General features: G+C 32.2%; 2 protein-coding genes across 2 annotated transcripts; both read right to left on the bottom strand.

The window, feature by feature from the left end:
* Positions 1–7,911: 7,911 nt before the first annotated feature.
* On the bottom strand, positions 7,912–10,617 carry LOC127290818 (uncharacterized). The gene has a single exon (XM_051319631.1). The coding sequence runs from the start codon at positions 10,615–10,617 to the stop codon at positions 7,912–7,914; it is 2,706 nt and encodes a 901-aa protein (XP_051175588.1).
* Positions 10,618–10,695: 78 nt separating this feature from the next.
* LOC127290817 (uncharacterized) lies at positions 10,696–11,352 on the bottom strand. Its single transcript, XM_051319630.1, has one exon. It carries the CDS (start codon positions 11,350–11,352, stop codon positions 10,696–10,698), a length of 657 nt encoding a protein of 218 aa, XP_051175587.1.
* Positions 11,353–12,209: the final 857 nt, after the last annotated feature.

Here is a 12,209-nt window from a genome sequence, read left to right as displayed (position 1 = left end):
GGTCCACACAACAGAAAAATTTATTTCATTTGACAAAATGATTTAATTAAATTTAAAGGCTTCCTAGTTTAAAGAAACTTATTTGGTTAAAACAAATAAATACGTGTGTCAAGCGCATGGCCAGCTTGACGCCGTCCATGCGCACTCACTTATTCAATTTCTCGTGGAACACGTTTCGTTGAACACGCGGCTCGAAACGCGTCTTAAATGTGCGGATTTTTTTTTATAAATTAATGGTTGAAGTGTTTTTTTTTTTTTTTTTTTTTTTTTTCAAAAGTCAGAAGTAGTGTCAGTGTAATCTCAGTGTCATTTCATGCAATCACAGTGGAAAGTTTATTCAAAAAAATTTCCCACATCTGTTCACAATTCAGCAAACGAAAATTTTTTGTAATTCATAATGACAGTTATTATACATTAAGAACATTTAATATTATAGATCACATTGAATAGAAATTAATTCAACCAAAATATTTATTCAAACCAAACAAATAAGTTTAACAAAACAATTTTTTTTTTGAATCAAACATATTTCTTTTCTTATGAAGAACAAACTTTTTTTTCAAATGAAATAACCCATTTGGTTGATTCAAATTAAAGTATTCAACCAAGTTTTTGTTGTATCAAACAAATTTTTTTTTTGAGTGTGACAGTATATTCGGAACATCTCTGGAATAGTTTAGAAATCCTTGTCAATAACGATACAAAACTTAATTATATTTGTGAGACACAACTTAAGACAGACTGCGCGATTCTTGGTTCCCGTCCGGAGACTGCATAAACGACGAATATGCAGAAATCTTAGGCATTGTTTTTCTACCAGCAAATGGAATCGAGATCTGTTTTTGTGTAGTGGACTCTTTCTTCTCACAAGATTGTCACATTACAACGGGAATAATTGGCAGACAAAGCGTCATTGAATTGGGATTACTATCATTCCAAAATTTATCAATACTGTTTGAAATTTTCTTTTAAAAAAATTTTCACTTAAGGTTTTCCCTTTAAAAGAGTTGTAGCAAAACGAAGTTTTGTAATCATTAAATTAATGATAAAACTAGTTACTCTACATCGCTGTTGCCGGTACGACACCGCGAGATCGGAAATTCCTATGCTGCATTTGAATAATTTTCCGAAAAGAAAAGTGAGATAGGAAGAAAATCAAATTCTCTTTCGCATCTCGTAATATTCAAAAGCGCTGGTTTCAGTACGATCTCCCTGTGAGGAAAGCTTCTTGCTGAGTTGTTACACTGCGAAAATTCTCTAATACGGAAAAACTTGAAAGAAAATCTGAATCCTGAGAATTTCCTTAATATCCATGCAGAAAAACCGTTACAAAACGAAGTTTTAGAATCATTAAATTGATTATAAAACCAGTTACTCTCAATCGCTGTTGCCAGTACGACACCGCGAGATCGGAAATTCCTATGCTGCATCTGAATAGTTTTCCATAAGGAAAAGCGAGATAGGAAGAAAATACAATTCTCTTTTGTACCTCGTCATATTCAGAAGCGCTGGTCTTAGTACGATCTCCCCGTGAGGAAAGCTTCTTGCTGAGTTGATATAAATGTAACGAATTCTTGGCGTGGAATTAATGAAAATCGGTGAAAAGAAAGGAAAATTTTCGATAATGAATACTTTAAAATGTCCAGTATAAACGGATTTTTACTCAATAAAAACCCTAGAGGAAAAAGAGCAGGAAAAAAGAGTGCACCCACAATTACAGAAAAACAACCAGCGACAAGAGTTCCGAGTTCGGAAATTTATTATAACCTTACCGAACCGACATTAAAAATCAAACCCATTAATAAAGTGAAACCTTTGTCCCCAGTTGTCCTCCCCATAGCAGGTCCAAGTAACCCCCAGGTTCCCCCTCCACAAGCTCGAGTAATTGACCTTGAAAGAGAGGAGGAATTGGCTCGTCGCAGAATAGAACTCTTACAACAACACTTAGACGATAGTTCAAACGACTCTGACGAGACTACGGCATATGAGAGTGACGTAATGATTTTGGATTGAAAATAATTAATAATTTTTCTAAAATGGTTTCACCTATTCTGACTGACAAAACACTCAAAGATTTAACACCTACGCCGACGTCGCCTTGTAACATTCCCTCAGTACTGGTTTTTAAGAAAGCGAATAACCGATTCTACATCGACTATGCTCAATTAAACAAAAAAATTTCAACTCAAGTACCATCATTAGCGACACAAACAAAATCAGCCAACGTGATAGATTATAATTTTCCGCATGCTCAATTTCCTTGAAGCAAGTTTGCAGGAATATTCCGCGGTGGCGTAAGAGAAAAGAAAATAAGAGAGATAGTTTGTTCCCCTCTCGAAAAGAAGAGACTGCCAAGTTTGCGTATAAAAAAAAAGCACATAAGTATATGTGTATGTGTTCGTGGGCATATATATATGTATGTGTATATATATATGCATGTATATATATATATATATATATACATGCATGTATATATATATATATATATACAGTACCGTCCAGAAGTATCAGGACGATTACACGCGACTCTCTGAAAAAACATGCCATCACATTTTCAATAATATTTCTGCAACAAAAGGAGATATAAAAAAAACTCAAAAACGGTTAGAAAGCTTATTAAATTTTGAATAAAATAAGCCATGTTTGAAGCCATTCCGTTAATAATTTTCTGAGTTGTAGAGTGAGAAAGATGGAAAAAATATTATCAAATTTTCTAATTTTGGTCTCTTGACTTCAACATTTTCAAAAATCTAGAAAAATTTAGATAAAAATTTTTTAAAAACACAGAAATCTTCGCTAGAATTTCAGCTTTAAAATAAATTTTAGAAAATTAAAAAATATTAATCCGTCATCGAATTATCATTAAAAATATGAAGCCGTGTTGCACCCGATCGATGCTTTGAAAATCAACTGTGACGACTCGATTCCGGCTTCGGGCGGGAGCAAGCGGGAGAGAAAGCAGGGTCGGATTTATGCGGGAACGCTGAAATTTCGAGTTTCTTTACATATTCGTCGTGAAACGTCATTATTTATTATTAGATATTTATGTACTTACAGTATGTCTCCCGCTTGCTTCCGCGCGAAGCCGGAATCGAGTAGTCACAGTTGATTTTCAAAGCATCGATCGGGCGCAACACGGCTTCACATTTTTAATGATAATTCGATGACTGATTAATATTTTTTAATTTTCTAAAATTTATTTTAAAGCTGAAATTCTAGCGAAGATTTCTGTGTTTTTAAAAAATTTTTATCTAAATTTTTCTAGATTTTTGAAAATGTTGAAGTCAAGAGACCAAAATTAGAAAATTTGATAATATTTTTTCCATCTTTCTCACTCTAAAACTCAGAAAATTATTAACGGAATGGCTTCAAACATGGCTTATTTTATTCAAAATTTAATAAGCTTTCTAACCGTTTTTGAGTTTTTTTTGTATCTCCTTTTGTTGCAGAAATATGATTGAAAAAGTGATGGCATGTTCTTTCAGAGAGACGCGTGTAATCGTCCTGATACTTCTGGACGGTACTGTATATATATCCAATATAACCAACCAGATAATGTATATTTAAATTAAAGTTAACTTAACATAAAATATTTCTCTTATACACGTGAAATTAATCATTGCTTTTTCATATGACATTAAATAAAACAATGTTATAGTTTATTTCAATTTATTAACATATTATTATATTTTCATAAATTAAAACTACAAAAATCTATATAGCATTGATCATTTGCAATGAACAACAAATGAAAAATACAAAATTTTTTAGATATTTAAATTTATTATTTATTATATAGGTATATTGTTAAAATAATATATTTTAATGTAATACAAATAATAAATTAACAATAAGATTTTTAAATAAATTATGAAACATGAAACACAATATTATTTTGCTCTTTAAAATATTCATTAACAAAAATGTTGTAATTGATGAGTTCAATATATCTAATTCATTTCTGTTATTAAAATAAAAAATAAATTAATTGCCTTTGACAGATAAATGGAAAAAAATTCTTTTAAACGGATGCCGCTTCAAAATATTTTCTTTCGACGTCAATAAGAAGAATTTTATTGTGTGCTTAATGTTCCTTGTTTACATTTTTATAATACTTTTCGTTTTGGTGGCTTATATGACGATCCTAAGCAGCTTGGGTATCTATTTTATTTTATCATTGTCGAAAAGTCTTTCGCGTTGACTAGACAGTGTGTGAAAAATTATTTCATGAGAGAGAGACCGACCGAGAGATAAATAATGTCTCATGAACACCGTTCAAGAAGTAAGTACTAACTGTTTTTTAATTAATTAATTCTCTTTAATATTATTCTGGGCCCGAAAAAAGTCAATTTTTTAGCTGGAAAAGGCAGGAAATTTCATAATTAAAATATTGTGGCAATCCTGTAAATTATTACAAAATTAAATCATTTTATATTATCATTTGTTAAAATTACAATAATTTAATTTAAAAGTAATTAGAATCCATAACACTTGTGTTTATAATTAGAAACAATTAACTATAATAATCTCTGTATTCTGTCATTCTTTCATTCATTCTGTCTGTCAGCAGTTTAAAGTTAGTTGTATTTGCGTATGTTTTTTTAGTGACTTTTGACAATTTGGTTAATCTACATTTATGTTTATGTTGACATTAAAAAATTTTAATTTTCATCATGAAAGAAGACGAAAATTGAAGTTGGATCTCAATATTTTTTCAAGTAAATTATCTTTATTACAATAATATAAAATTTTTAACATTTTTTTATATTATTATATTGTTCTTAAATAATTACAAATGAATTCGATTTAAGTAATTTTTCATATTGTATTGCTGTTTTATTAATACACAATAATTTTTAATTATTTCGTACATTTTAAAACTATTTTTATGGATTTTGATGTACTACACGGTGAGCTTCGTTTAGGTTCAACCTAAACTGCATGACCCTTCTCAGGTTTTTTTTATATCAATTCGGTGATGCCTCACGATCATTTTAAGACGAAAATTAAAATAATCGTTGGAGGGAAACTCAAATTATATTGATTTTTAAATTTTTTTTCTAGGTTATTGAAGATATTTTCATTAAAATACCGTTTGGTAAAATACTTATTGCTTCAAAAGCTACAATTCAACATAAAAATAGATTATATATAATAATTAAACCATTTTGATACATAGAATTAAGAAAATGTTTAAAAATAGTCGAAAAAACTGAAATTTTTCTAATTTTTTAAACTTTACTCCTTTATTAAACGTTATTTCAATAAAGTCATGTAGAAGTGAATTAAAGTACATAAAATTTCCTGTAAATCAAAAAAAAACTCTTCTATCTATTATTGTTACAAAAATATGGTCATTTGAATTTTAAATTTAATGGATAAATAGTTAAAATTTACCATTAGGTCTAGATTATTTGGTAAAATTGTTTTCGCAGAACCTCATCTCAATTCCAGAATATAATACATATAAGAAGGTTTAATCTTGAACAGTTTCAAATTGAAAAAACTGATTTATCTCACTTACATCGAAAGTTACATTGGTTTAAAGAATGTCTATTTCTATAAGAGAGATTTGAGTAGTTTTTAAAAATCCGTTTATTTTGAAAAATGCAACATAATCATATTTAAAATATTTACTTTTTTAAAAAGTAAATGGTAAGGTACAAATATTTGGTAACAACCACGATATTTTTAAAATGCGTGAAGGCCGTTGTATTCACAAAGAGCGCGATTTAATTATGGAATTGAGATGAGGTTCTGCGAAAACAATTTTACCAAATAATCTAGACCTAATGGTAAATTTTAACTATTTATCCATTAAATTTAAAATTCAAATGACCATATTTTTGTAACAATAATAGATAGAAGAGTTTTTTTTTGATTTACAGGAAATTTTATGTACTTTAATTCACTTCTACATGACTTTATTGAAATAACGTTTAATAAAGGAGTAAAGTTTAAAAAATTAGAAAAATTTCAGTTTTTTCGACTATTTTTAAACATTTTCTTAATTCTATGTATCAAAATGGTTTAATTATTATATATAATCTATTTTTATGTTGAATTGTAGCTTTTGAAGCAATAAGTATTTTACCAAACGGTATTTTAATGAAAATATCTTCAATAACCTAGAAAAAAAATTTAAAAATCAATATAATTTGAGTTTCCCTCCAACGATTATTTTAATTTTCGTCTTAAAATGATCGTGAGGCATCACCGAATTGATATAAAAAAAACCTGAGAAGGGTCATGCAGTTTAGGTTGAACCAAAACGAAGCTCACCGTGACTAAAGTTGTGTTATATTTTGAAAATAGAATACAATGACTAAAATTCTTTTGAGTTATAATAAAATTCTTTATGAGTAGAGTAACATAACTTATTCAAAATATTAATTAGAATAGGTTAAAAAAATTTAAATAATTATATTTTTCAACAAATACTTCTTTTAATTTGAGAAAATGCCTATTAATGGATTCAAATAATATGTATTCAATAAAAAAAATTTGATAATCAACCATCTGGTTTTTTAAAATTAATTAAAAATTTTTTAAATAACTTTTAAAAACAAAATATTTGGTTTATACACAAAAAATTAATGAACTTTAAGACAAATGTATTTACAATCTTTTAAAAGTATTACCAATATTATTCTTTTTCTAAGAAAATGAATTTCTCTAAAAAAATTTTACATTTTTTGAAAAAAATAAAAAATTCTTCAAGAAAATTTGTACCCTTTTTGAGAAAATAGTGAATTTATTATTAAGGAATTCTTACCAATTAAAAAGAATAAAACTTCATAGTTTCGAGAAAAATTATTATTACACTTCTGTAAAAAAGTTTACATTTAAAAGTTAATTTTTTTAATATTTTTAATTATACGTAAATAAATGTTTAAAAAATAATTGAAAACAAAATTATTTTTTAATTAACATATGTCAAAAAGCTTTGAGAAAAAAATTTTTTTGTTAACATAAATTTCAAAAGTTAATAATTTAATCGATCTTTTCCCTAAAATAAATCAAAATGTAAAAGCATTTATGCACAAATACATAAGACTGACTTCAAGTGCATACTAAATTATTTCAACCCAAAAATCTACTTTAAACTTTTGCAGAGATTCTTATTATTAAAATACCAAAAATAAATTCTCATTAAAGTACATGTAAAATTGTGGATCTCATTGTTAGGAACAATAATTTATTGTTAAAATTAATTAATGTGAAATAAAAAATAAAATGATTATATATTTATGCCCGATTTTATAAGGAAACTCACAAAAAATTGTTGTTTATATAGAAATTTTTATGCGATATAAGTTATTGTAGTCAAAATTATATATTTTTTCTTATTAGGCGTTGTATAAACTTTCGATTTTAAGTTCTTCATTTTAGTATATAAATATGTAGAAGATAATTTAGCTCGTGGTCAGGAACAAAATTAGTTCACATCTTTGATTTAAAATTCAATTTATTGTAACTCAAACTTCTTATTTAACACATCATATAGTTAACAAAAATTTACTGTGTAATATTTTAATTTTAAATTGTTGAAAATAGACAGATTCCATTTGATTATAGTGGATTTTGAAAAAATGAATTAACCGAGCACGTTTTCGTTAGAAGGATCGGAAGCAAGACTAAACAGATTAATTTGCGCAACTCGAGAGTGTGATTCAGTATGACACAATCAAAAGTCAGCTACGAAAGACGGGCTGTCAACGGACAGGCTTCAAAGGTTATTAATGAAAGTTCGAACATTCTGCCCTGGTGCGTTTATTAAACGCAGGAGTTACAGAAATTTAAACGGCAAGACTTGGAATGCAATACATTATTTATCGTCGTTAGGAATTGGAAGGAGTACTAATTTGGAGAAGGATCGTTTATAGCTGGAAGTGGCAGTTTTGATCGTGGCTACTCTCGACAATCCATCTTGTCCTGGATGCAGCTGATCAACTCGATCAGCCATTGAGTTGGGGGGAGGTTGTCCTCCTTGATCAAGACATCTCCAATTTTTACGGAATCAGTTTCGACCAACCATTTGGATCTCTGTTGTAGATGATGCAGGTATTCTCTGGACCACCTTGTCCAGAATTCGTCGCGCATCTTGGTGGGCGTTCTCCAACGTTTATTGGTCAAAGGTGTGATTTCATCAAGCCTTGGTTCTGGGACAGCAACGGCACGTCCACCCGTTAAGATGTGATTAGGTGTAACAGCTGAAACAGATTGTGGATCAGAAGTGTTAGGGTACAGTGGACGGGAATTAAGGCAAGCCGTTATTTGGCTCAACACCGTAGACATCTCCTCGAACGTTAGTCGGGTCTCTCCAATTACTCGTCGTAAATGGTACTTGACCGACTTGACTCCTGCTTCCCATATTCCTCCGAAGTGGGGGGAATGTGGTGGGATGAAAGACCACGTTGTTCCCAGATTGGCAAGTGATTCGGCAACTTGAGGGAATATTTTTAATGCACCATTGAATAGTACTTTTAGTTCTCGCTCAGCACCAACGAAATTTCGGGCGTCATCACTAAAAACTTTGGTACATTCACCGCGGAGAGAGATGAATCTCTTGAATGCCGCTAAGAAACTTTGTGTTCCAAGATCTGAGACTAGTTCTAGGTGTATAGCTCGTGTACAGAGACAAACAAATAAACAAATATATCCCTTAGTGGCTCTGATACCACGAGCTTTTGAAGGAAGAATGAAATAGGGACCAGCATAGTCTATTCCAGTAGAGTTAAAAGGCTTACCAGGATTAACTCGTTCAGTGGGCAACTGGCTCATGAGTTGGGTAGGAACAACAGCTTGAAATCGAGCACACCTGACGCATGCTCTGAGAACTCGGTTGATTAGAGACTTGGCACTGATAATCCAATACCTCCGAAGAACTCTACTTAAGGTGAGTTGTTGACCTCCATGTAACGACTCATGGTGAGCCTGCAGGACGATGAGTTCGGATAGTCGAGAATTCTTTGGTAACATTATTGGGTGTTTCTCATCGTAAGAAAGGAATGAGTTTTCTAGCCGACCTTTAACTCGGAGAATCAGGTTTTGATCCAAAAATGGGGCTAATTTCGTGTTAGGATTTTTTGTAGCTAATGGTAGATTGGACTTCAACGTGTTTATGACGTCTGAGAAATGTTCATTTTGGATCACTTTGATCCAGATGTTTAGGGCGTTCCTTAGTTCACTACAGGTGAGGTAGGTTGGGAAATTAATATTTCGGTTCTGCAGAATTCCAGTAAAACGGAAGCAGTAGGCAGTGACGCTTATGAGCTTCAACAAAGATGAAGCTCTTGTTAGAAGTTCAGGAGCTTGATCTTCTTGTAAGAGATTCATCTGAACATCACCGCTTGGATTTAGAAATTTGGTTCGGATTTCTAGATTGCAATTGGTGTCCAAAACATGATTGGAAACAGGCCATTGCTCAGAATTATCAATCAGCCATTTTGGTCCGTGCCACCATAGGGATGAATCACCAAGTTCGCTAACTGTGAATCCTCTTGTGGCACAATCAGCAGGATTATGCTCGGAGCGAACGTGCGACCAGGAAGCATCTTTGGAAATTGAGTGGATTTCACTTACACGATTGACGACAAAGAGTTTCCATCTTGACGGATGGCCTTGAAGCCAAGAAAGGACAATCTGCGAATCAGACCAGTAGTATACTGATTTAATTGAAGGTAAGAGTTTTTCAATGACGATGGTGGATAGTTTAGTAAGGAGGTGAGCCTCACACAGCTCCAGCTTAGGAAAAGAGATCACTTTAACTGGTGCTAGTTTAGTTTTCGAGATTAAAAGGTGGGAATGAGCAACATCAGCAGATCGATCAACTAAGTACAAGGCTGCTGAGTAAGCTCGCTCTGATGCGTCTGCGAATCCATGGAGTTCCCAGTTTGATTGATCATCATTAGTTTGAATCCATCGTGGAATCATGATAATACTGAGATGATTGAACTGATCCTGGAACTCGTTCCACTTTATAAGAAGGTTATTAGGTAGGATTGTATCCCAGTCAGTTCCTGCAAGCCAACAATCTTGAAGAAGGATTTTAGCATTAAGCAGGAATGGCGACAACCATCCTAATGGGTCGAAAAGCTTCGCGATTTCTGAAGCGACCATTCGCTTCGTTGGATTCGATAACGAGATAGGAACGATTTCGAAGTAGAATTTGTCTGAACTTTGATTCCAACGTAAGCCTAATGTGGACACGGAATTCTCAGGATCAAAAACCTTCTCATTTTTAGTTTTATCAGGAACATCGTCAGGTAGCAGTACGCTATTATTCGCTGCCCATTTACTGAGAGTAATACACGATGATGCAAGGATGTTGATAAGATCGTCTCGGATCTCAATAGCACGTTCTATTGAGTTTACCCCAGGATAAATGTCATCCACATAGGTGTTCTCATCTAACGCCTGCGCACCAAGTGGAAACCGATTTCTCTCATCAGAGGCTAGTTGTTTAAGGATTTTGATCGCGAGGAATGGAGCAGGCCTAGTGTCATAAGGGACAGTGGTTAAATTATACTCCTGTAAGGGCTTCCCGGGTTCAGCTCTCCATACGATGCGTTGGCGGTTACAATCAGGTGATTCGATCTTGATCTGCCTAAACATTTTAACAATGTCTGCAGTAAAAACGTACTTCCAGAATCTCCACCGGCTGATGATAAGCCAGATGTCTGGTTGCAGTTTCTACCCAGGGTGCAGGATTTCGTTAAATGACACACCGGAGGAAGTTCGGAAAGAACTATTGAACACAACTCTGATTTTGGCTGTAGGATCGTGTGCTTTAGAGATCACATGATGTGGAAGATAGTTTGACTTTGGATATGCCCGATCTTCCTCGGAAACCGGTTCCATGTGATCTAGTGAGAGGTATTCTTCTATGAAAGAGTTGTATTTGGCCTTGGCAATTGGATCTTTCTGGAGTTGAGATTCATTTCTCTTGAACATTGAAATTACAGATTCTTTAGATCGTCCTAATAGATCAGGAGGTTGAAGAAGGGGTAGTCGAACTACATATTGACCACTAGTGTCTCTGTAATGAGTGTCTCGGAAATGATTCTCGCATTCAATGTCTTCCTTGGATAGGAAGGTTTTCGTGGGTAATTCCTCTATTTCCCAGAAAAGGCGGAGTTGATGATGAAGAGTGTCTTTCTCTTCAACATGGTGGACAGAAAAAGAATTCTCAGAATCAGTTGATGACGATACACCAAAAATGATCCAACCAAGAGTAGTAAGTAGGGCAGTAGGACTATTGAGCGGACCTTGTTTGAGTCCGGGCAATAAGATATGACCAAGCAGGTCAATTCCAAGGACACAATCTATTGCATCAGCAAGGTCTCCCATTCTAATTGATTCCCTGAAAACTTAGGTAATGTTAATGCGGGAAGATGCTTGTAAGTATGAGCAGAAGAGATATTACCTTGACTTTCCTGTTTAGGTGGAGGAGGTGGAAGAGGTAATTCATTTTTCTTACGGAGAATTTGAATTTCCCGGTGAATGGCTGCCTTCGTTCCTGTATAATCTTCTTCAATGCCGTCGAAAAGTGACTTGACGACGTAATCGGTGTTAGCATGTACATAATGCTGAAAATAGTGTTGTAGTTTAGTAGAAACAATTTTGTAAATAGGAACAATCTCCTATTTTTAATTAAATTTCGCAAAATAAAAAAATCAATGTTGATTTTTGTTTTAGTATTAATGAGAGATAATTACAAATATTAATATGAATTTTTACGTATTTTCTTTATTTTGTTTTTGGTGGCTACATTTTTTAAGTTAAGAATGTTCAAAATTTTAGGTGCAACAATGAAACAAAAACAGCGTTGGATGGGCACGAGATATTTTTATAACAAAAATTCAGGAGCTAAGAAAGACGTTCAAAATGAAAGTGATGCATTGAATAATGGTAAATTCATCAATACATATATTACATTTCTATTTCACTGTATTGTTATTGTTATTATTAATATTGATAATAATATTATTAATATTATATTATCATTCTTATTATTTATTAATTATTAATAATTTTTACAGCGAAATTCGATCGAAATCGACGTCGAAATTGGCAAAATCTAAATACTCCAAAAAATCACCCGATTGAACAGCGAAAAGAAAGTAAGAATAAATGATTAATTAATTTCTCATAACTCGTAAACGGTTTCACTCATTGAAGATAAACTTTGCAGTTTTTTAGGTAAT

The sequence above is a fragment of the Leptopilina boulardi genome, unplaced genomic scaffold, assembly GCF_019393585.1.
Source record: "Leptopilina boulardi isolate dan_hultmark-lab unplaced genomic scaffold, ZJU_Lbou_2.1 LbouV2_82, whole genome shotgun sequence".
NCBI classification, from domain to species: domain Eukaryota; kingdom Metazoa; phylum Arthropoda; class Insecta; order Hymenoptera; family Figitidae; genus Leptopilina; species Leptopilina boulardi.
The sequence above is the reverse complement of the archived record's forward strand: the minus strand, read 5'-3'. Positions and strand labels throughout refer to the sequence as shown.